The following is a 26,278-nucleotide window of genomic DNA, read 5'->3' as shown; positions in this document are numbered from 1 at the left end:
GATTAAATTTTCAAACATGTTAGATATATAATATATAAAATATGCATTAATTTCAGTAAGGATCAGCAATGATTAAATAATAATTAATTATATCTTATTTTTAGGTATCGATGATGAAGAGCAATTGTTCAGATGAATTAATAGCGCTATTGCTCGAGGTCCTAACGATATTGTCAACAGATATACGGTTTCAACATCAATGGTTTTAGATTTCATACTAAGGAGCGTGAGAAGTTTAGAAAAATCCAGAATAGTGGAGTTATGGCAGAAGCGGATGGAAAAAACTTATTATGATACACTTACAGATATTTATGAATTGGATTATTGTAGAAAGTTTAAGATAATGTTATTCCAATATGATTGGCTGATGTAAACTCATATAGAGGTTTGAAGCAAGACACAAATGGGTACATAACTTATAAATTTCTTAAGGTTGAAACATAGTGGTGTGTTATTGAAGGATAAGTCATTCGTATTTTCATCTTAAGCTCGACAAGTATTTCCTGTGCAAGATCCAAAAGATAAAGCATGGATTGTTGTTTTTAAGACAAAACCTAGGGACTTATATGATATGAGGAAAGGGTTGGAAATAGAGGACGATGACACTTACACTCAATGCATGCCTTACAATATTGTGCTGACTAATAAACTAAATACTTCAACAAGTTGGATTGGGATGGATTTATTAAACAAGTCAACTTGATGTATTGAAGAAAGGTGCTGCAATTATATAAATGAATACCGGGCACATTCGCGCAATTTACCTTTTATGAACAGCTTCTGTGGAAACAATTATGTTGTTATTCTTATTGCCCAGTACTATGAAAATCAATTCACCAAGGAAGTGTGGTAATTATGTGTACTTAAAATTAATTCATTTAAGGGTGTACTAATTTTGTGCATCTATACACAGTCAATCACATTCCTACAGATTATAATTATGACTCAAGATCTTCGTAAATGTTTGGTACACTTTGCACACCATACTTGACACTATTTAAGAAGTTTATTTTAGTATGTATCACAATGCTTGATGCTTTTCATTTTTTTTGTCTAATGTCTTAAATTATGAGCTAAATTTGATATTATTTGCTGGATTGTTTCAAGTTCGGTCATCAAAACCAGCACAAACGTCCTAGATGATACAGGTATTTAAGATTGGTTAGAATATGGTTTACAGAATATCACATCATGTCAATTGCATATTTTGAAGCCATCAAAAGCTGTCTCATTTGGAGATTGATGGGCCAACCAATTGCAAATGTCTTATTGTCTTCTGTAGCAGGTTTGAGCATTTTTCCACAGCAACGTGACACACGGTAAAGTACAGTACAGTACTCTGGGTCTGAATCAATCAATAGTAACACAATTAGCAATACATTCGACCATGGATCTAGATCAGATGGTTAACTTTATAATTAAGATATTGCAAGTGAGCAGGTTGCTACAGCTAAATGGCTAAAATTACTGTCATCAAACATTGTCAATTAACCCTTGGTACAGATATTGATCAGAGCTTTAGCATTTTAAGCATTTCAGCACAGTAAATCCCTCCCTTACCACAGAAGCTTATCAATAAACAGCTTTAGCTTTACAAGAATGTATTAATTAATAGTTTTCCATCTTCTTGTGTTATAATTGCACACTTTTTAGGTGTGCTAATTGCATTAACAAGATTACAAGAACATACCGAATTAATGCTTGAATCCAGCTCATAGAGTAACATATTATATTAATATGCAAGCATGATGAGCCAACTGTAGTGATTATTGCTATATCCAAGTTTAGGGAAATGGATGTTTGTATACATGAGTTAAATCATAAAAAGCATATGAATTGGGAAAGAAAGCAAAAGAGGCATAACCTGAGGAGGAACCTCTAAATCTGGAGGAGCTGGATCTTTCCCAGCTATGAAGGGGTTTCCCAATATTAGCTTATGCTCACCCATGAAGTACCAGATAATTCATTATAGGACTGATAAATATATAAAATTTATATCCATGAGAAATCATTATAAATATGTTGAACATTAAATTATGAATTTCAACTTCAACTGAAAAGTATAATGTCAATTATAAGAATAATTAGCATGATTTTAACACAAAAAAAGAATTATGAAGAGATTATTTTTGGGGTCTCCAACATCATGGTAACACCGGTATTAGACAGCAACAAACCAAACTTAATTTGTTAATTTCTATTCGTCCAATAATACACAAACATGTTGAACTTTTCTCTTCAAAAATTGAAAGATTAGCAAAAGTGGGAAATTTTCTCTCTTTCATATATAAGCAATGTGAGTTTGACTTATGGCTGGAACCAGTTGACAACCTTTTCTTCCCTGCTCATCCAAGAAATCCTAAATCTGTTGGTAATTGATGACATGTGTGGGTCAACTTTAGTGTAAGAGGGGTACGAAGAAGCAGCAAAGCATGAAGGATCAATTGTTATCGTATAAAATATAATCTTTAGTAAAAAGTACTTTATTATATCCATCTAAAGATGTCCTGACATTAACAAAAATTAGAATGCACATTTGGAGTGTTTTTCCCCTGCCTAACTCTATCCTCAGCTTCTGCTAACTTGGGGTGCTTCTATTTGGACAAATTTTTCTATTTATATTTCTTAGGTCCCAAAATGTTCACCGCTATAAATGAAAAATCTTCTAAAAGATTATATATGTGCATATCACTATCAAGATACTTTAAGACTACGTGAGTGAACAATATATTTGTTTACTTGTAAACTACCTATGTGCTATGCAATAGTCAAAATGGATAATTTAAGATTATGTGCACAACAACTAAAAGCTGGCACAACATATAAAATTTAGCTTTAATTCGAGGCCAGGGGTTGCCCTATCCATAAATCATATATGAACAATATATTAGGAAAAGACTATTAGATAAAGCAAGAAAAGACTTATCTCCAAAAGGTTTTTAGAAGATTCTTCCGTGCTATCCACACCAAGAATTTGAGCTCCAAACCTAGTAAACCAAAGCCTGTGCAATGCCGTGTATTCTCATTCCATTAGGAAAGGCAGGATTCTCTACCGACTACATGAAACAGAAGATTTGCTGACACTCAGGGATCGATACCTTGAAGTACCAACTTCAAAAATGCCCGAGCAATCCTGTCAAAGTGGTATCTGTTGGAACCAGATAAGCATATAACTTCAACCATAGTCGGCTAACTAGAAGACTACTCGACAAGCATAATGCACTACTAATTTAACATCAAATTAAATGAATCTTAATTAAATCTTTCATTTTGGCCAAAAGAGCATAATCATGTAGCATCTGTATCAGATGACATAAATCCACTCATATTGTGTTTCTGTAAATGAGATTAGAACGAAAATATGTTGATTTGAAACGTGATGCGAAGAAAAACTCTGCAGGCAAGAAGCAATCATAACACTTGGAAATCATATCACGCAACTTTACATAAAGACCAGTTCTTGGATAAAGACCAGAATGGCCGCCATATAAGAAAGCAAAAATGGAGATTGGAAGCTATTACCATCCAGAGTTCAAGAAAATCTGTGAACGAAGATCGATCCCTTGTAAAAGGGGAGGAAATTCAAGAAACGGAGCAATTCTTCGCTGAAGACCAGAGAGCCATACAGGAGAACAGCATTTGTAACTGGAAGCCATAAACACAAAGATTTTAAGAAAATCCATCAATAAAGATCAATACCTTCTAAAGGGGGGAGGAATGTCACGAAACAGAGGTGTTCTTGGCAAAAGACCAGTCTACTACATAAGAAAGCAACATTATACATACACACACTAAGATATCAAGAGAATCTTAGACAGAGATTCCCAAATTCATCCAAACCGACGTAGACAGAAAGCACTCAGAAGGGGAAAAGGCGAGAAAAAAAACTACCTATTGTGAGAAGTCCGAGACTCTCTGTCCGAAGGAGTGGGCAAGTACATGCGCAACGGAGGCCGCGGTCCGCTCTCCGCCAGACACCGCGACCGCCGCTACAGCTCGAGTTCTTGGCCGAAGCCCCTGTTCCGCTTCGGAGAAGGACCTTCGGAGAGAGAAAGGCGCGGCAAGTTTCCTGCCGGAAGCGGGCGGCGGAGACCGGGCTCCGGCGGTGGCGGCGTCCATGTTAGAAGACTTCTCGGGTTCTTGGCATCTGAAACGGAGAAAGGATCGATAAAAAAAGAAAAGAGGGGGAAAAAATAGAGGAGGGAGATCGGACGGTACTTTACAAGGGAAGGAGTCGAAGGCGACTGCCGTGGGAGCGGAGCTGCGGGCAGTCGGGGAGGATATTTTGTATGTGAGATGAATATTGGGGCCGATTGCCTTTGCCTCGAGGGTGACTCTTCCACGATAATTAATTGGATACGAGGTGTCAATATATAGGGATGGCCATTCTCTGATGTGGAACATGCGTAGACTGGTGCGGGAGCTAACTTTCTATCAGATATCTCATGTATATTAGGAGACGGACAGTGCAGCAGATTGGGTCGCCTCCCATGTTGTCCGGTACTTTGGGAAGATTTTCTGAACTAACTTAGAGTGCATCCCACATTTCTTATTTTGTTTAGTTTTCTTTGATATGTCAGGTTATATTGACGTTAGAGGTATTTGAAATGTAATATCGTTTTGACAACAAAAAAAAAAAAAAAAATCGAGGGCCGAGGGTTTTAGACGGTTCGGATGATTGTTTGCTACTAAAGAATGATCGATCCTCTTTTGCGACGTAAACCGTTTGATGGCGCTTCGTGCAGATCATGAAGTGACCATTGCGCGATCCAACGGTGGATGCGCGAGAACTGCCCTCTTGGCTTTTGGATTTGTGTGTCGTCTGGAGAATAATAAATCTTTGCGTTCCACAGTTGTGGCAAATGATTTTTGTAGCAGTAATAAATATTGACCGTGGGATTAGGGATGGAAAATAGATTCGATGGCCCCTGATGAATGGGACCCGTTCCATTTTTTATGCGTGTCCGCACACAAGTCAGAGCGTAGGAATCTTATCTAGGGTTGGAATAGATGCCTAGCATTATCTGGGGTTGGAATCTTGAATTTGAAGAATCTACACAGGCCATGCACGCGGTACGTTACCTTAGTGTAGCTTTTTCTCCAAAGGTACCAAGTGAATGGGAGATAAATGGGGATGGCAATTTTTTATCCTACCCATTTACTTAACTTGGATTTCGCCCATCTAATCCAATTTTTGCACAGGTTGGGTATAAGTTCCAAGATATATATATATAATATTATTATTTTTGATATATATATATACACACACACTCACACACTTATATTTGTTTAAATAAATTTCTAGAGTGAATTTGAGTCATTGGATCAATTATCTAATAGCTCAAAATCTAACTAGATTAATAAGAAAGGTAGAAGGACTACTAAACCTAAACCACCTTTAATTTCCACTCTCTTCTCCTCATCTCTTCACCCTCTCTACTCTCGGCTCCCCCATAGAACCACTGTGCCTTACTGCCTACTTTCCTCCTCAGTTCACCACCAACTCAGCGTAATCTTATGGATTCATAGACGTTGATTGAGATTGCAATCTATGTGGTTTCGAGAAATTATCAGCACGGCAAGATGAAATTGTGGAGCTGCTCTACGTGGCTGGTAGATTGGTGCCGAATCTGCTCTCCTAGCAATGGAGATAATGATGGCGCAGGAGGCGACAACCAACCAATGAAGAGCAAGAGTGGAAGGTGAGCATTAGCCTTTAGCTCATAAATAGGTGGATATTGCACCGCCTCCATTGATGAATGAAGAGCGGCTAGAGGAAGATGACAGTAGGATGGATGATGGCCATAGAATCGATCAGAAAATTAAAATCTAGATTATTATAAAGTTTTTATAAAAATCTAGTCAGATCCATCTTGTCCTTAAATTCTCTAATTCCATTTTATTTTTCATTTGCTTTAATGGTACAAAAAGGGTCAATTTCATAATGATTTTTTGTGGAACAATTTAAGGGTTTTTGGGTAAACATGCTCCAAATTAAATCTTGGAGACATGGAGATTAAATTCGAGGCTCTCAACATAATGAAGCAAATCTTTTTTTCTAAAAAATTCATGTTCTTGTCTCATAAAATAAAACCCATTATTTGCACCATACCTAGCTAGCTAATCAAATAAGTTGGTGGGTTGGCTACAGGTCGGACATGCTGGCCGGCCAAGTTAGGTTCGGGTCAAGCCCTATGAGCCATGATATATGAGCTCAGCTCGATCCAATCCGACATGAACCCAATGATTGCTATCCCTCGCAATGAAAATAAGCTGAGTCCTACCTGAGATTACTGGTTTTGCCCGAAAAGGTAAAAAGAAAATGATAAAAGATGTTCCAAGTTGAGCAGAAATTTGACGGCGCATATACTGGTATGCGATTTTGGCTAAAAAAATATTTCTTTTATGACTCTTTTTGTAAGACTTCATTTAATAATTGAAGATTTTTTTTTTTTATTTGGAAGTCTGATGACGTTTCAACCATTTGTGATATGCTTCTCCAGTGCCAAAAAAGAAACTAAGAAATCAGTGCATACTTGTTACTTTGAATCAATTAATGTATGATCTGCATTAGCTTTTGCACCATGATGCTTAATTGTTAGAGGGCCTATTGTACATCTAAGTGGCATCTGAAACAACTTGCAGAAGAATGCAGGGCCCCAAGCTTAGATTTAGCCACTTAGCCTATAGTCTTTTGCCCATTAGTAATTTCTTCCTTACACAAGAAATTGAAGCCTGTATGTCTTCTCTCCTCTTTTGATATGGTTGGGTGAATTAGTATAGGCTTGTGATGTCCAATAGCAGCCCGTAATGGGAGGGCTTGTTGGATTAATTATATAAAGACTAGGTCCCTTCTCGGCTCCTGTCCAATTAAGAGCCATCATTTAGTCAGGAGAAGAAGAGGAAGATCTAGCTACAACATTCAAGAAAACACTTACATGAATACCAATTGCTCGTGCGAATTGCATACATGGCTAGGATTAACACAAGTATGATGTAATTTTATTAAATTCATTGTTCTAAATTCATATGTGTGATCTTGGAAATTTTGCAAAAACATCAAAAAAGGCACAGACCCTCTATAAATTATTTTCATATTTTTTTTACTAGTGTAAATACTTGATTGCAGGTATTCTACACGAAAAACCAAGGTCATCTTAGCTCCAAACATCTAAGAAGGCATGGCCCCTCTAGAAAACATTGTCATCATTGTTACTAGTATAAAGTTCTTTATTGCAGCTAGGTACACTCCATGATCATAATTAACCATTCATGAAATTTCAAAAAAGCAAAAGTGAGCTGCATGGATAAACAAAACTAGAATTTACTACCATTGCTATTGATTCTGATTGGGCAAACCATGCTACTGCCTCCTAGAGATATGAGCAGTACTAATCAAAATTAAGTAGGATAACTTCAACTCTTTTCTTGACTGAGAAAAGGACAAAATCTAAGTCCTAATATCTAATTACATGTCGATAGCATTCAAGAGGAGTTGCAACAGAACTGGAATTGAATATACATCATAGTGTTCAAGGTAGAGTTCTAAAGAAGCATGTCTCTTTAAATCATGAGGTATATATATATATATAAAGTCGTCACCATCCTGATTTCTTAGCACAGTTGCTCTCCTAGAATATATAGTGCATAGCATCATGAGCAATCAGCCTTCAGTTTTAGCAGAGTGACTGCTCATGATGTTATGTCCTCGTGGAAAGCCTCAGGCGTGCCGAGATGTTGCTGTACCTATCGAAAACCCCCACCAAGAGATGGAGCCCAGTAATCAGCTCCGTTGTCACTCCCAACATGCAAGGTGCAGGACACTGGAACGAGGCAAAGCCCTCTACTCCTCAAATCCTTCTTTGGCTCATCATTGGCATCCTAGCATTACGAACAATGGAATTTTGAGGTGAATCAATTCAAAACACCACCAGATAGGATTCACATATAATTATGACTGAATCGAATGAATTAGCTGCTTTAAAGTTACGCAAAGTACCTGATCAGGTGGTCCTCTTTTCTTGGTGCAATTGTCATTCAACAGCTGTGGAAGGAATCGCAGTATAAGATATTAGTAATCTCAAATATTTAAGGGAGCCTAAGAGCTGTAAAGTTGAAAACTTTGTTCGTGGACGCCTTTTCGATGTAAAGAGAGAGCGAACTAATGCGCTTCTTTTTAATTACAAGGCTTAGCTTGCTTTTTTGAGGAGGGCATGGATCCAATGAAGTATACCTGACCAGGGTCTTCTGGAAATATACAACTCCTTTCTCCTTGTGCCTAAAAAATAACAATGTACGCTAATCAGTATCAAACTAAGAGATAATTGGAAAAGTTCAGATCTTGCAAAATATGGTGGGTTACATAGACAACTAAAAAAATGTTAATGTTGATTTAAACCTGAGCATGGTAATATTGCACCCTATGTGGCGGTCCAAGTTCAGTGATATACAGTTAGAGAATCATATAAAAATATTCTACATTTTTTGCAGATTTCTATATTAATATGAGCAGATTTATTGCAGTGGTGTACTGAACTTACCAATGCTGCTAAGCTAAAATAAAGTTGCTGTAAGCTATTATAAAGAATATTCTCATAACCTTGCGACCAGGTCATTTCAAGTGGAAAGTTGCAATTTTAAGTTGCTCATTTTCCTACGTCCGAAATTACATTATAGTTTCCTCTTATTATCAAAAAATAAAAAGAAAAAGAAAAAGATTGTTTCCTCAAGCAAAAAATTTGAAGTTCTCCTACACTCAACAAAAATAATCTTATATTTACTAAGTAGTTAATGTGGTAAAGAAAAGATCATCTGCTAAACCTATTACTACAAGCTAGCATATATATATATATATATATATATATATATATATATATATATATATATATATATATAAATGAAGAAAATATCTCATAAATGCCAATTTTTCTGATATATTAATGTGACTTTATACTCAATGATCTCATGGTGGAATATGCAAATGAGTGTGATTATGGAAGTAGTCAATACCAAAGATCCAACAATGTCAAGAGCTACACATATGTGAGCTCACATTCATCCATGAATTTACCAAGACTTCTAAATGAATTACCGTGACCATATTTTTCTAAAAAGAAAAGGTTCTTGATTCTCTTAGTCATCTAAGTAAAAAAAACAGCGTTTGTGTTCCTAGCCATGCAAATAAATTTGGGATTTTAAGTAGCTAGTGAAGCTTCTTTAAATCATAAATCAAGTCAAAATGTTAAAATTTTTCACTTCCACCGATCTCTGATATGTGGGACCTTGAGAAAACATTCGCGTGCAAAAATGTTTGACGCACGGGTGCACCTTGTGTACTGATGCACGTGTGACTGTGTGCGCGTGTGTGTGTGTGCGCGTGTGCGTGAGAGAGAGAGAGAGAGAGAGAAGGGGAGAAGGGGAGCGGGGGGAGGTGTTATAGTACTAGCAGCCTTGGGAGGGGGGGAGGGGAGTGGTGATGTTTTAGTTACTTACAGGCTGCCTCACGTTCCCTGATCGACTGCCGAAGTACGGGGAGCTCAGAGCCTACATGAAAGAATGGGATGGGTGAGTGCCTCTGAGACAGCATTAATCTCCCAAAGCACATGACAATACTAGACACCAATAACTAAAAGATGCTACATAAAACAACACTGTTGGTCTGCACCACAGAGAGAGAGAGAGAGAGAGAGAGAGAGAGAGAGAGAGAGAGAGAGCGGGGGGGTGAAGGAGGGGTTAGACCTCGATTTGACTCTGGAGGAATCTGATGTAGCCAATGGCTTCTAGCAGTACAGACGCAGTGTCAGTCTGCAAAAGGAGCCCCATGTCAGATCTTTATTTGAATACCAAAGCAAAAGAGATGGGGAAAACTATAGATTTATAGTTTTATATGTCAAAAGAACTGGAAGAGCTTGTATCAGTAAAGGGAACTGGGACTGTAGAAAATACTGCTGAACTGTGTCTACCTCGATCTATAAATCTGAAAAAGGCTGTATTGGTAGTGGTAATACCTTTCCAAATGGGGAGACTAGCTGGTGAAGGGCTGTTATTCTATCCCCTAGCTTCTCCTTCCTCACCTGAAAGTATGCAAGAGAAGACAATATCTCTAAATTGTCATCAGCTGAATTGCCAAACTTTTGATCTTTATTCTGATGGAAAAACAGTGCTTTCTATGCCATATATAACCATGTTTGCATGTTCTTCAAAAAACAAAAGAGATGAGCCGCATCTCACATTGAAGAGAGAGAAGGGAAGAGAGAGAGAGTACACTAAATTTAATATCAATAAGAGGATATAAACCTTGAAAGTAGAGTGTGCTGAGGAGGGGCCTTGAACCCTAGCCTTCTTGAAAGCTGCACCAGTTGCTGTGCTGTTGCACTTGAGAAAGGAAAAGGCAAAAAAAATCAATGAGGGCCCATATCTAGGTCTCCCTGAAATCAAACTTAAGAAACCATGGCAGGAGAATGATTCTACTGCACCCTTAGCAAGAGAACATATTGTTAACAATTTCGATGAAAAGTTTTAAAACCTTTAGAAAAAAGATTCCAACCTAAGATAGCATGATTTTTTTTTCTGTTTTTGAGAGAGAGAGAGAGAAAGAGATCGTGAAAATTTACCAATATCAGAAGCACGTTACAATTATGAAGCCAACCTTTGATAGTCCCTAACAGAACTCTCAAGAAAAAGAAAAAAGAGTTCTTATTTTACAACAAACAAAAATCGCAGATATATTTATCCAACCTCAGATGACTGATCTGATGGGGGATGCCTCCTCTCTCCCTTGCTGTTTGAGAAGTCCAACATGTTGCTGCTGAAACTAGTCGTAACACAAGATCTAGGAGAGGAAACTGGTAGAAGAGACTTAGAAGCATGGATGTCTCCATTTCCATGGCTATAAGCGTATCCACCTTCAGAACTCTCCTGCTTTACATCAATCATGTATGCACATGTTGATGGGTATACCATCTGATCATCCCAATTCTCTATCTTTTTAGCTTGGAAAGTAGTGAAGCTACATCTCTCCTCTTCCCCCACAGGTCCTCCCCTGGAATCAAATCCACCAAAAAAAGGAAAAAAAAATCCAAAACAAAAATTATTCCTATATCAGTAGACAGTGTGAGGAAATGGCCAGAATTTCGCAAGAATTGATCAGAGATAAAGAAAAGCTAGATAAAGAAGAATATCTAAAGAGGATAAGATTTGAGGTAAGTAAACATACACAAACCACTCATTATATATTTCAGAAACGTTCATCAAGAAGAAACTGAGAGAATAAGTTATTGCTTTCTTTTTAATTTTTCTTCCAGTTTCCACAATAAAAGAAAAGGATTTGAAGGACTTGGGCGAGCGTGATGCATCCATGTACGGGTTCATCTTTAAACATGAACATGAAAACCATTGGAAATTAAGGAAAGAGATACAACAACAGACACCATGCACATAGATAGGGAGGGAGGGGGTGGGGGAGAGAGAGAGAGAGAGAGGATCGTTACGGTAACAGCTGGCTCCATGACTCTGGTAGATCTTGGTTGTCATGCCAGGAGGTCATGGGAAGGAAATTTGAAGGCTGGTGGTACTGAGGGAAGACTGAAGAAGAAGAGGATGAGGAAGAAGAGGGTAGGAGAGGAGAAGTCTGTTCCGGGGGTGGCCTCATATTACTCATGCCCCTCCAGCTAGGGTTCCCCCCCATGATCTGCTGCACCAGAGAGCTCTGAAACACCCCTCTATTCATTCCTCAAACTCAACCCTTTGGCCTCTCTTGCTCTCTCAACCCTTCTTCTTTTGATCCCACCCTTTTCAGCCACCTTCAGGTCAATCTTTAGAAGCTTTGCTTCTTTTCCTTCTTTGGATGAGGCTTGGGAGAAAAAAGCACAGGCCCTGTTAAAAGCAATGGTTACATGGGTTGGGGAGTCTTTTGTTATGTTTTCCTTCCTTCCTCTCCTCCTTTCTTTATTTTCTTTTTCCTCACTTTCATATTTTTTCCTTGCTTTTTCCTGCTTTTGCTTTATCATAAAGTGGGGCACAAAAGGTGGTGGCAGTGCATTCAGAACAAAAGGAGTGGATTAAGAAGAGACTAATTTCTTAATTTGAGTTGAAGGAAGGGCTAGGGTTAGGGTTATAGGTGGCATTTTTATCTTTTATTACTCCACCGGTACATGGGATTGAGATGTGACGAGGAATGAGTCGGCCACAACAACAACAACAAAAGCTATAATAATGTTTGATAGGTAAGAGAAGGGGGCCAACCAATGGGTCAATACCACCAAGTGCTTGTACGTGTTTCACTCCATAATAAGGCCAAATATGATTAGTAAGATCATATTTTCATGGACAGTTAGTAACACCGTTAAAGCTACAGAGCATCCATGATTGAAAAAAAAGAACGACAAAATCAATTGCCCGAAGAAAATTAAACACATTTTTAGTGCCACAGTGTAATGGCCTCAAATATTTGAAAGTGCAGATATAATTTTGTGCTCGAGTATTAGTACACTAGAGATATTCAAGAATGTAAATATTAAATATAATATTATATGTATTTATTATAGCAACCAAAAATGCTAGTCAAAAAGATGTTATTTAGATTTTGTGGCCTTATATAGTCAGTACCGTGATAAAGCAGATGTTGCTTACCAAACATGTTTGGATAAAGCCAAATCTAAGATCTCTCAAATACATAATCGATGTAGAACTAAGTATACACTTATACGGGCTCTCACATACTTCTTTTGTTTAATCCTTTGCATCCTTGCTAGGCTAGAATTCTAAATTCTAAATTCAATCAAAGCTAATTATAAATATTATAATCGATCCATGGTCAGTTCAAAAGATCCCATGTTGCAATGTTCCCAGGTCTACGTGGACCATGGATCGGATTCTCTCCAATACTAGTTGTAACAATCCAAACGCTCATCTAAAATGACTAGTCAAAAAATCTTATTTGGATTTCTTGGTCTTGTATAAGTATCCAAATTTTCTTCGTTATACAACTGATATAAGATTAAAAACACACCCAACTAGTCTCTCACATCCATGATGACTATTGTGCTTATTGTCTGTCGGAAATATACATTCACAACATAGCAGGGGTGATATAAACTATCATAACCACTATTTTTAACATTAGAATGACTGTCTATTTTTTTAAATCATGGCCTCTCCCATACTAGAATAAGATGATTTCAAAAGAAGAAGGGCCAAGGCATCTTTCACTTAAAGTAACATGTCGCAATATGATGAATTGCTACATAGGACTGAATATTAGTCTCCTTCATTTCACCTCCATTATGCTCTGACTTATAGAAATGAAAATCTACTGCTCACCAAGCATGAATTGCATTTAACCATCAATGAAAGAAGGGAACTAAAACATAATTCTCTTTCCAGAATTAAGCTTGGAAAAACACATACGTATGAGATGTTAGGAGGCCCTATCTTAAGCTTTAGCTCCATATTGGCAGGTACAATTGCAAAGGCCAAAATGTAGCATCTATGCAAAAAAAGCTAGTAGTTTAAACATACTTAGTTTCTTCTTTGTATTATCAGATTGGCAATTGTATCTAATAGCTAGTTTTAAACTCAAAATAGCAAACCAATAAATATATGGTACTTCATGAGGCAACATTTACGGGGAAAATACTAACATGACATTATCACTACGATCATGTGACATGAGCTGTTGTAAAATCTACGCACTAGTGCTTCTTTTATTTGCCAGAGGAATTATAGGAGCATGGTTGCAAATGGGTTTGATCTGCATCATATTCAACCAAGACCATTATCAAATTAATTTGGCATAACCTAACTTCTAAGTGTGGCTCAAATCACAGATTTGGATTAGAGCCTAATATGTACGGTCCTACGTACTGGGACCATGAAAGATTGACCAAACCTTCACAAAATCCAACCTTATATTGAGAAAAGAGGACCTTTGCCGATTAGACATGGACCCAACTCATCTAAATGCCAATCTAATTGTTGTGTAGGTTAGGTGGATCCAGATTTAACGTACATGCATCCAAATTTGCATGCGTCTGAAACCAGAGGTCATACTTAGAGGTCGATCAGGCGAGGTTCTCATCGATAAACTTAAATATACTAAATAATACCCAGCTTGACCTATCATGACCTAACAAAATTATTCTCAAAGATTGGACTCCAATATATCGAACTTTTACCTAACTTCGCCATAAGCTCATATAACTATAGCCTATTAACACCCCTCAAGTGAATATATCACCTTGGAATAAATGTTGGACATACAACTGATCCAAGCTCAATCCAAGTTAGCCAAAAATAGACCTCATCGATGGAATAAGCAACTTGTAAAGCAATTATTTAGTTCATAATATAGGCAACAAGCAACTTGTAAAGATTAATAATATAAAGCACTTTGAGCAAATATGGTATGTAGCTAGAACAATGATGCCTCTATCATTAGTGTCATCAGAATAAATAATTTCGGGGGGGAACTGTAGGACATGAGTGTATCAGTATTCTGAGAACGATGTAGGTAAAGCTTTACCCGTTATTGCTTGCAAAATCAATAAATTTTATGGGAGCTGAATTTAGATGTAAACCTTGCATTATTACCACCCAAAGGTTTCAAGATAAACCTTGGCATTTGTACTCTTAACTATCTACTCGACAAGCAGCCAAGACCTAGGTCATAGACCTGTTATTTGTTAATGATTGATTAGTAGAAGGATACGGCAAACAGAAGTTGCTGTTCCTACGTTTCTCCAACAATGAGGAGCCCACACTGCATTACGATAACGCACAAAAAGTAGAGCTCATTCTCTCCAGTTGTTTTTGCCTCCTAACCTTTGCCTTGGGCGCATAAACAAAGCCCTCCATTGGCAGGCCTAAAACGCCGAGCCGGGGCGGGTTTCAGGGGGCTTAAAATACGGTGAGGTTTGTGGTGTCTCCGGAGTCGTACCCTGCTTACAATCCTTGTCTCAGGCGCCGTGTCCTTTCTGAGAACCTCCTTTTCCTTTTTATACTCTTTTCTTCTTAACTCCTTCCTCGGAGACGCATCCCTCCCTCTTGTCTTCTTCTGGCCGCGCTCATATTCCTTTCCGAGCGGTGGCACCGTCTCTTTTCATCCTTTTGGTGAGGTGTCCGGGTTAGATCACGAGGCCAAAGTTACAAACTCCACTGTGCGCCGGCCCTAAAAGCCCGGAAGTCACCCCACTTGCCACCTCAAAGAGCTTGATGCCATGACTGGAGTTAGAGGACAAAAACTTTATTTTGAAAACAGGCACAGTGATATGATACTTGCCTGCATCTCTTCTTGTCTCCTTTCTTAATAGTATCTCTGGCTTGTCATTGGAAGTAATTCTACCAAGTGCCGCTATTTTACCCTCTCAGTTGTCCGCTTGACATGGCAAAGAGAAGAGAAATAAGTGGATAAATGTATAAGGGAGCAGTAGTGCTTCATGATATTTCTCTCTCTCTTTTTTTTCCAAAACATCATCAATGGCTCCGGACCCTCTCCAAATACTCCATGAAACAGCTCATCTTATCGATGAAAATTTTGTCCTTAATTGGCTACCCTCCTTTGTGACATTATTATATACCATAAGTCTCATATATTAGCTAATGCTCATTATTGAGATGAGTATCCCGATATCATTGTACTAGATGCGAAACCTAACACTAGGCATTTTCTCTTATTAATAAGAGAAAGTTACATTGCCTTCACTAGATCTAGAGGGAATCTATTGCCTATTGTGCCTGAGGGGGAAACCAATGCACAAACATAGAAGTTCCATGCACGTTTTTTTACCCTAAGAAAGCACATGAAGAAGATACCTGGAAATTCTTTATCATATATGTGGTCTACCATATTTATATATTAAGTAAACTTGTTACATAAACTTTAACTGAGATTGTTATGGGAAACCCTTGTTTCAAGCTTCATAAAATACTGAGAAGCAGAAACCACGGCAGGTTATGATGATAGGAGTCTTGGGTCCTATGTTAATTATTAAGCTGTATGGGCCCAACTGGTGCATAGCTCTACAAGTAGTGGACTATTGTTGCTGGAACCGAATATTATACCTGATTCCTATTAGTGTGGCCCCTAAATCCAATTTGATTTGTATGTTTCTATTGCTTGAGCTGTAACCGAGCGGCAAGCAAAATTTATCCTGCAACAGCGTATTTTACGGGCCAAAGCAGTCCTTCTTGCGGGCGACTTGGCCACAATGATTGGCTGGTCTACAGAGCACTGGTAGCACGGGGAGAGAGGGATGTCACCCCCTTCCCCAGGACATTCAAGCTATGGTGAGTAATGATGTTGCTTTCCCGGCCAAGCATGTCTACAGGAGACTAACGAAGCCGTGGATTAGGTAGTTTCGTAAGTGGCTAACTATAGTGGGGAGGGAGGGTTGTGGGTTGAAAAAAAGGAGCTATTTTGAGCACTCTGAGATTTGTTATTTTTTGACCTTTTAGGTGCATCCATACTAGATGTATACGAGCCATCCGCTCTAGCAAAAATAAAAAAAAAAAAAAGTCCTGCAACGATTTGGCTTCAGATTATTCGGTTGTCTTAGAACTTGCCATCTCTACCTAACTAATTAATCTTATCAACTTTGGCTGTTTAAAGTATGATAAATGGACATAATACAAGTTGAAGGACAGCTGCATGCATCTGGTAGCCTTTTTTTTTTTCGAGAACTAAATAGCCTAATATTTTGTGACAGGAGATATAACTTCCAATCGAGACAGATTTCTTCCTCTAATTATTGGTTCTAATTCACATCGTCGTTTGTTTTGTTTTCTGTGTCATGGTGGTGCTGCCCGGAAAAAATTACAGAATAATGCTTCTCTCTGCAGAGATGCATTACACTGTGTATTCTCAACCTATATCTTTCACATTTCGAGGTGGCATGTACGGCGCCAGATCCTGCACCAGACAATCAGATAGTCCAACATGATTTGCCATCTTCATCCACTTCACGCATTGCCTCTGGTTCGGGTTGTATCTTTCTCACAAAAAGATGGCCGGTCTTCTTCGCCTATAAATTTTAAAGCGCTTCAAAGCTTTCCATTCATATGTATGTATGGATCTTGAAGCAATCATTGTGCAATCTAATGGTGGATTCGCATAAGAAAAGCAGATCTTTCTTTGGCTGTCCGTTGCCACTGTATCCACTGAAGTAACACAGCCTCTCATCTTTATTTTTCCTTGTTCTTTTATTTCAAACCTTTCGTTTTGCTTTGCCTGTTTTCAACCTTAATGCTTTTAGACTATTGCAAGGCATCTCTTGGCCACCGCCTTTCCAGAGGGCGTCTCCTTTTCTTTGTACTTAAGGCTAGAGACGTGGCATGCAAAGGAGAATATCAAATAGTTAAAGCTTGGTGCAACAGTACGTCAGTACGTACGTACATGGCTTTAGAATCTCTGGCAAAACCACCACCACCCTCCAAGTAATAAAACTTTCTGGGGAATGTTGACCATGAATATTGACGAGAGGCCAATAGAGTTCTCTTCCTTCTTGGAACTCGAAAGAGAGAGTAGAGCGTACAGTTCAGAAATATTTCCAAGCATGTCTTTAAAAAATAAAAATGTCATATTTTTGTCAAGGAAACAAAGCATATCATTTGTGAAATGTTTGTGACTTAGGGCTGTATTACTAGAAGTTATAGTAAGTACAGCATCACACCAACTCTAAGCAATTCCCAAGCTGACCCAGTAGTAAAGGATACTATCGTCTAAAATGAGCGCGAAAGTAGGCGACCATAGAAGGACTAAAATGGATACAAAGATACTAGCAAAATTTTCAACCATTATTTACAAGCTTTCAGGAACTTTTGAGATAATTATTGTGAGGATCTGTACGGACGTGTGTTTAGTCCCACATCGGTATGACGCTGAATAGATCTTGGATACTTATATCTTCCGGTTAGTTATTTTGGGTGAGGTCCTGATTTGTTACAAATGTATCAGAGCGGACCCGGCCCATAACCTATGTGGACTAGGGTACACTGCAGCACGGATTCATTAAGAGCTGACCACGGGCCGATCGTGATGTTTGTGATTGGATTTGAATGAATTTGAACCCTTAGCCTCACGAAGACGTCATGATTTAAACGGAGGGAGTATGTGACGACCCGTGTGGACGTGTGTTTAGTCCCACATCGGTTATTTGCTGGATAGATCTTGAGTACTTATACAGGATAAAGGAACCCAAATAATACCTTTTGGCTAGCCATTTTAGGTGAGGTCCTGGTTGTTATAATTATGAGTATAAAAGGTAGTACATCTATACTGGATTTTGCACCAATAATAATCTTGGACTTGTTCGAATAGTTATTTTCCTTTGCTCAGTTATCAGAGATTCTGAATTCAAATCTTGGACGGTGCATCTCCAAATATTGAGACCTAGGTAATTATAATGTGTGTGGGTCTTCCTTAATGTACGAATTATATTTTTCTTGATGTCTGGATGGTGTGGTTCATATAACATGTAGTCATCTTCCATGTATATAAACATGAACTAGAAGATAGTCCCAAAAAAATAAAGAGACACCAAATTTTTTTCTCAAACGGAAAACATACATTGAAAAATTCATGATAGTTTTATGGCGTATGAAGTTAGATAACTTTGTTGTGCGAAGTGAATGATTAATAATTATTCATCTATAGATCAGACGCTGGTGGCCCGTAAGCTTTGCGTGCATGCTTTTCCAATATGTTTACCTTGTGATCTCTCTCATGTTCGCTTTATGTGTTCTAAAATACCCAATTCCCCATCTATTTGATAATTGATGAACCTTTCTCCAACCTTATCCTCTCATGACACCGGAAAAAACAAGAAGGAATGTCGTCATTTCCAATATTCTTCCAAGCTAAGGTTAGGGTATATATGTTTCTATATATATATGTCCAAGAAACCCTTTGTTCTTTCGTTGCCTAAATATAGAAAAAGTACCTCTCTTGTAATCTTATTAAACAGAGAAGCGACCAACGTAGGAAAGCAGCGGACGTGCGAGCATGTGGACCGATCATTAAAGATTTTATGCAATAAGAAATTAGTAATATTCTTTTCAATCGTTTTCACTTTAGGGCATTTGGACTAAGTACTAACCCTCTTTCAGAGCCAACAAAATAACTCATCTTCCTTCTCTATTTTAGCTCATTTATTTATGTCTCTTTAACATATGATCACATAAAAGGAACCACATTAGACTGAGCTCGATATAACAAAAATTATAAATCATATATACGCACACACCATATACTACACATTTCCAGCATCTAATATTTAAGAAACCGCCTCTTTAATTTGACTACAAATAGAAAATCTCATGCGTGGGGCAAAGCTTAATATATATAGAAAGAGAGATGGACTTGGCTATACTTGAGTGGATCTCTATTAGATTTAGATTTGATGATAAAAATTTTGTATCCATGATGTGAGCTATTAAATATGATCCACTATCTCTAAACTATTTACACACCAAAAATCATATAATTTGAATATCCCCATCTTATGCATCAGGTGATCCAAACATTGCACAATCTAAATAACATAAAACTATATATATGTTTTTTTTTTTGATTACTTGATGCATAAGATGAAGCTTTCAACTCTCATAATTTTTTATGTATAAATAGTTTAAAAATAGTAGATCATATTCAACGGCTTGGATCATTAATGTGAAAATCTTTATTAGCCAATATAGGTCAACCGGATCTGAGTGAAGATCAAGTTGAGTATAACCAAATCTAGCTTAAAAGTGGGGTTTGCTCATTAGTAAGCATCATCAAATCATGCGCTGTGGTGAGCGACAGCACACCATACATGATTTAGATGAAATGGGTTCTAACCCAACGTGGCAAATTGGATACTTCTAAACCCAAACGGCGCCTCTCCCCTTAATTGTTCAAAGATTCAAAGATAGTTTCTGGCTATCTCTCTTCTGAATGTTGATAAGATTCAAAGATGAATACTTCATCATTGTTCTCTAAAAGGCCCTTAATTGCGATTTACTTCTGTTAAAAATCTTCTCCACCTTTCCTTCTGAGCATCTCAAGATTCCTTCTCTTGTGTTTCACGTCAGGCGTGGTGTTTTTTTTTTTTTTTTAGCAAGTTCTAGTGGTATTTTTGATAGTGTTATTGTGCCAAAGATGATTACCCACTAGAAAGTAAGGACAAGGACCCATAGCAATAATTCTAGTGAAATTCCAAGATGGTAGAGTGTAACATTCTAGGACCTTACCCAAAAAGGTCACCGATATGGGACTAAATACATGCATGTACGAATCTTCATATACTCTTCTCGTTTAAGCCATGATACCTTAGTCGGGCTAAAGATTCAAATCCATTCAAATCTAATCACAAGCTCCAGTGGATTCATGTTGCAGTATCCTCTAGTCTATATAGGTTATAGGCCAGGTCCGGTTTGATATTATTTTGGCTCCTTAATTTTGTATAAGTATTCAAGATCTATCTAGTAAATAACTGATATAGAACTAAACACACGCTCACACAAGTCCTCGTATAGAATAAATGAGGAAAACATGATCTCCAAAAAAATAATGTACAACGTACATCCACTCTTTTTCTTTTCAAAAAAAATAAAAAAAAAATCAGACGTTCTACTTACCCATGCTTTGTTAGCCCATAGATTGTTGCTTGGATTCTTCTATTTATTGATAGACATCTTAATTAATTACTTGTTGTGATCACGCACATGTTAAGAGCCTATTTGGACGTTAGAACGTATTGTCCCTTGGACAATGCATGCTCGGGTGCAATTAATTTTAATGGTGTCATTAATTGGATCAATGAAAGCCTTATTCTTTTAACATACTTCATCTCTCCAAGATTTTGAACTTCTTTGATGCCAAGTATATTTTCAAAGAAGCTAATTTTCCATCCAAGGCTGGCTTCCCTATTACAAACTAATTGTATGAGATTTTGTTATTGGAGATCCTGCTGAAATTGTTTTATTGATGGTTTTTTTCCTTCTTGCCAAAAAAAAAAAACAACAGTAAAGTGCCAAAACATTCGTTCCACCACTCGCCGGCTTCTAAGCGGCTCTCAAGTCTTCATAAACAGCCCGACTCACAAGCGGGAGCAACGACCCCAGAAGAAAGGGAGAGAGAAGATTGCGCGACAACTCTCAGAAGAGGGAGGGAGAAAAAATTGACCTCGGTGTTCAAATATTTGAAAAAAAATAAAAAAAGAAAAAATAATTGTATTTCTATCTCTCTTTTTCAATGTATAAGAACAGTCTTTATATAAACTATGAGGTTGATGAGATTTGGTAAGGTCAATTAAGTTTGGCATAATCAATCATAAATTAATCAAAATAAATTTTGGTAAGAACAATTAAATTTGGCAAAATGTCCTGTACTAATTTTAACACCCAGGCAGAAAGGACAAGAAAGGGCGCGTGGCTAGCCGTCCCTTCTTTTTTTTTTTTTTTTTTGGTCAAAACGGCAAATTATATAGCTCTAAAGTGAGTACATCCTGCCAGATCACAATAAAGTAAGGAGTACAGATCAGAAGAAATATCTCCTATAGATGTCCAAAGGAACTCCCCAGAATGCCGTGCGACGAAAGAGGCAACCCAGTCTGCTGCCCTGTTCGCCTCCCGAAACACGTGGGCTACCTGGAAGCCACCAAACTCCTGAGCCAGTCTCCGAATCTCTCTAATAAGGGGATGACCATCCCCATATCTATCCACACCTCGGATCCAATCAACCACCACAGAGGAATCCCCCTCAAGAAGCACCCACTCGGCACCGAGGACTCTCTTCGCAAAAGACAATCCCTCCCATGCAGCTCGAAGCTCAGCCCCAACAACTAAAAGGCCCGTCGTGCGCTGACCCCCTGCTGCCACCATCCTACCCCAGGAGTCCCTGATCACAAATCCAACCCCTCCAGATCCACCATCCACCAACATACTCCCGTCGAAATTCACTTTGAGATGACCAAGGGGTGGGGGCACCCAAGAGACGAGGGCGAACCTGGGCGCTGTGAAAACGGGTAAAGTGCCCCAGATGTCCCTAGCCATCTCACTAGTGAATACCGCAGAGGCTGCAATAACCTCCCCATACTGTAATAAAGCTCTGTCAACCACCATCCTCGATGACATCCTCCGACCCTCAAAAATGCCAGCATTCCCGTCCCTTTGAAGAGGGAAACACGATGGAGTGGGGGGGCCACCGTGGTAGGACCAGCAGTACCTCTCGTCATTGATCTCGGCGTTTGACGCCTGACGAGCTTTCTCCTCTTGCCAAAAATTAACTGCGTGTCCTTCAATTATTGTGGGTATTTTTAAAAAAAAAATATTTCCCCTCACGTCATGCATGCATCATGTATGAGTCATCAGCTCTTGTTGATAACACTCGGCATGTTTCAAAGAATGATATATTGTTAGAGCATCTAAACATAGCTTTAGTTTATTCTTTCCCCCTGCATAATTGTTTTACTGATCATGATGATGTGCCTTCGACACCGTAAACGTACCTAGTTTAACCTACTGATTATCCCAAAAAATTAGCATTGGTTGGTTATCGCATATTGACTGATAAAAAAAGTGCTAAATGAGCTTATTGGCCTGGGCTCATGAGAGATAGTATCAGAGCTAAGACCATTGTGCATCACAATCATCATCAGACATATAGACCCCTCATTTGGAGATACTAGGGTGGTTAAGTTTTTCTTTTTTTGGACTGTGAGCCTATAATATTGGGCACCTACTATGCATGCATGTGAGATAAAGTATAGATAGGATATAATAAAGATAAACGGTTCATGGTGGTAATTTTTTGGCCCAACTAATGATTTCTAATTTAGGGACCTCATATCCACTGCTCTTCTAACAAATTGTAAAAGTTTATCTTGGGAAGAAAAATAGACTTTTAAATAGGAGTATTTTGGTCAAAAAAATAGCTTTCCGATAAAGCTGAAAACAGCATTTTCGGAAAGCTCCAAAATGGAGCTTCTTCCAGAAAGCTGTTTTCAGCTTTGTCGGGAAGCTGTAACAACTTTTCGAAATTTTTATCAAACATTCTTTTTCATCCAAAAGTACTTTTGGAAGGTCAAAAAGTGCTTTTTGGCCCTCTAAAAGCTCCCCCAAACAGGACCTAAGTCTTCTATAGAGCTTACAGCGTTGCGGTAAATATTTAGATTCTTGATATTTATGCAGAGCAAATAATTAAGCACAAAGCTTGTTAGCAACTGCAACAATTCAAAGTGAATCGAGGTTGTCCACCAACCAAAAGTGAAGATTAATAGAAGTATGAGATGCAGGATTATAACCATCCACACCTCCTCTACTTACTCTGTGCTTACCTACACCTTGAGCCTAGCAAGAGCCAAATTATTCAATTATCTCCTAAAATCACTTTCTTTTTCTCAATTTATGTTTCCAATTAGAAAGATCGAACTCTTTAAAGTTATTTTGGCTAGCTTGTAACGTGGCTATGTCGGATTTAGGAGGTAAGCACGATGTGCCTTTCTCTTAGGTGATACCTTGTTCTCATGGCAATGAAAAGCTCATCATGCTTCCCAATTTCCCTAACTCGAATAGAAGACAAACAAATGAAAAGAGTTTTACAAGAAAATAACCACATGATTTCTCTTGTATTGTCCACAATTCAAGTCGAGACCATTTACCGGATCATATGCTTTTGGAAGTCGATAGATTGATTTTCATTGCATGCTTTGGGAGGGCAATGCCTCTTCCTCACGCTATAAGCTTATCCTCATATTACGTGGTCAGCATCTCTTCCGACATAAAGCACCATTACCATGGAATTCTAGAAAGTTTATTGGTAAAGATAACTCACCCTAGATGCGAATAAATAACGAAGAGTTTGAAAGTACATGCTCAATTATAACCATACAAGATGTTACTATTCTTGTTGATTGCTGTTCTTCAAAATAATAATCACTCCCATGAATCTTCTATTTCTATTTATATCCATTTAATGCAAGTAACTATTAGAGTTAACAACTTTGAATTTTTTTAAAGCACACAATATGATGATTTTAAGGAAGGCACAACCTCTCATGGTTTTGCTTCTCATTTGATGAAGCAAAAGTAGATTTTAAATGGTCTTTTTTAAGGAAAAAAAAAAAGAGAAAAAAACTGCCATACATTTTGTGCATTTGAACCTTTATGTGCGTGTGTGTGTGTGTGTGTGTGTGATGTTTGGTCTACCTACCCATGAAAGCAAGATGTAGAATATCCAATGAAAAGCAATTTCCACTGAACCAGAAAGAACCTTCTCAGCTTCATGCCAAGTTGGGCAGTAATTCCTAGTAGAAGGACCACAAAGGGCAAAGGGACCACCAGAGTGCACTTGACCACCAATTCAAGACCACATCTGTGTAGGTATCAGATTCAAGTCAAAAGTGTCAAACTCAGCAAGCATCAAATTCCACCACTTCTAATCTTGATGAAAGAGCACTGCTAAACCTGCACAAAATGCCGACCACCCATTTATAAAGAAGAAGAAGAAAGAAAAAAACTTGCTCGAAGACTTTGCCATCCACGCCATTTGTAGTCAATTTTTCACCAACATGCTTGTATTAAAAAAATATATCTCTGTAATACTCCCAAGTACACGCAGCTCTGGTGCTTATTCCTTCTTCTATTTGAAAAAAAACAAGCGCACGCTCATCATTATTGCATTGCTCAGACTTTGGCTGAGGACGATGCAGGACTGACTCTTGCACCAGTTCAGAAGCAATTTGTTCTCCAGCAATTGAGAACTTTCTTGACCATCTTGCATCTCATCCAATTTAAAATATCCCACCTCCCTCTCTTTCCACAGAATTACTTTCACTTTTCCTGCAATTGAGCTTTCTTTCTTCCATGGCCATAGGCTTGTGTATATATATATATATATATATCTCCATCCATTTGGACGTCGTACTGGTCCCCTAAACTCAGCAGAAGGCATTAGATCATGAGTTGACTTCCTTGAACCTTGCTTAGAATCGACGGAGAAATGATTACTAAGGCGTGCTAATCACTTGGCCTCGGACTTTTTTGCTTTCCCCTTTCCTGGGGAAACGGTCGTGATTTGATCAGTGTGCAGTTTTGTACTTGAAAAAAAAAAAAAGTGTACAAACACATGAGAAATTTTTGAGAAAGCATATCGAGATAGCAACTTATTACTATTTAAAAACTAGGAAGTTGAGGGAAGATATAAATCTAGAGGGAAGATATGAATCTAAGTCTTTGATATCAACATCTAATAACTTTATCAAGCGATCCAATTGGAAATCTCTTTTATGCAACTTGGTAACATCGACTCGAATTGCATTCATTTTCTAAATGAGTTTCTTATAAAACATTTGTTTAAGAATTTTCAGGAACTTACAAATGTTTGTGGGCAGACCAGCTTATGTAGCCAAAAGAAAAATTAACTAACAAACAGCTGTTGTATAGCTGAATTTATTATGGTAGCCTATATTCATATCCATGAAACTATGACACATACATGCGATAAAGGCAGTACATGCATAATAGACACTCTTGTCAGATGAAAGCTCAGACTATGAGTCTAGGATGTAGCTTTTGTTAAATCATGCCCGGGACAAAGGAGGAGAGTTGGTGGCCAGTTTGTATCAAGAACAAGAATGCATTCCGGCATGGTGGCTCCACCCACTGGCATGCAATCTGCCGTGTTCTCTGAAAGACATGCATGATAGGGACTATGGATTGGTAGCGGTTCGTAGCTACTGCATTCTTATACTTAATCATTGTTTATGAGCATTGATAGTGTTAAAAAAGACTAGCTTAAATTTGTCGAAGTAAGTTTAATAGTCAATCGCATTTCATTGGTTTATATGCAACTCCTTGTTATCTCGTGAATTTTTTTCATAATCTACAAGTGCAATCAGACCTCTTTTAGGTTCATGGTAAAGAAGAACCTGCAACTCATTCCATGGAGCAAAAATTTACACTATATATTACGGTAAATGTTGATCATCTGATTTTTAGCCCCCCATTTAGTATAATCTTAATTTAATCTTAAATTCCCAAGATTACATTAAGGGCTTCTTCTCATTAAATGTTAATAACGAGAAGTTTCGATGTGAAAATTATTAGTGAATGGTCCGAAGGAAAGACAGATGAAATGGTATGACATGGGTCATGGGTGCTTGCAAGCATATAAGCTCCATGAAAATTTTGAGGCATTTCACAATGAGCTATCACAATTGTCCTTTATTTTTTCTTTTGCTTTTCTTGAATACTGTCAGCTGCGAACGTTGCCAGCACAATTAAATCGCAGCAACCAACACAA

At 38.0% G+C, this 26,278-nt stretch overlaps 1 protein-coding gene and 1 long non-coding RNA gene across 2 annotated transcripts; both read right to left on the bottom strand.

The window, feature by feature from the left end:
• Window positions 1-3,008: 3,008 nt before the first annotated feature.
• On the bottom strand, window positions 3,009-4,358 carry LOC148700504 (uncharacterized). The gene is made up of 4 exons (XR_015972334.2): window positions 4,219-4,358; window positions 3,892-4,147; window positions 3,523-3,645; window positions 3,009-3,148 (listed from the first exon to the last, which is right to left on the bottom strand). It is a non-coding gene; the product is annotated as an uncharacterized LOC148700504 (long non-coding RNA).
• A 2,950-nt stretch (window positions 4,359-7,308) lies between these two features.
• LOC103716292 (transcription factor bHLH68-like) lies at window positions 7,309-11,971 on the bottom strand. Its single transcript, XM_039130226.3, has 9 exons — window positions 11,490-11,971; window positions 10,738-11,041; window positions 10,297-10,374; window positions 10,008-10,073; window positions 9,739-9,804; window positions 9,493-9,543; window positions 8,234-8,278; window positions 8,000-8,044; window positions 7,309-7,881 (listed from the first exon to the last, which is right to left on the bottom strand). Exons 1-9 carry the CDS (start codon window positions 11,726-11,728, stop codon window positions 7,747-7,749), a joined length of 1,029 nt encoding a protein of 342 aa, XP_038986154.3. The 5' UTR covers window positions 11,729-11,971; the 3' UTR covers window positions 7,309-7,746.
• Window positions 11,972-26,278: the final 14,307 nt, after the last annotated feature.

The sequence above is a fragment of the Phoenix dactylifera genome, chromosome 12, assembly GCF_051530095.1.
Source record: "Phoenix dactylifera cultivar Ajwa chromosome 12, Ajwa_hap1_PhDact_Kaust_v1.1, whole genome shotgun sequence".
NCBI lineage: Eukaryota > Viridiplantae > Streptophyta > Magnoliopsida > Arecales > Arecaceae > Phoenix > Phoenix dactylifera.
Note: the sequence above shows the minus strand (reverse complement) of the source record. Positions and strands in the feature narration are given on the sequence as shown.

Bases quoted from the DNA above. Each gene is read 5' to 3' on its own strand.
- LOC103716292 (XM_039130226.3), bottom strand. From the start codon at position 11,728: ATGAATAGAGGGGTGTTTCAGAGCTCTCTGGTGCAGCAGATCATGGGG. The intron at 11,042-11,489 runs GTAACGATCCTC...ATTTGATTCCAG, and splicing joins TCATGGAGCCAGCTGTTACC to GGGAGGACCTGTGGGGGAAG. The intron at 10,375-10,737 runs GTTGGATAAATA...TCCTTTCTCAAG, and splicing joins CATCAGATCAGTCATCTGAG to TGCAACAGCACAGCAACTGG.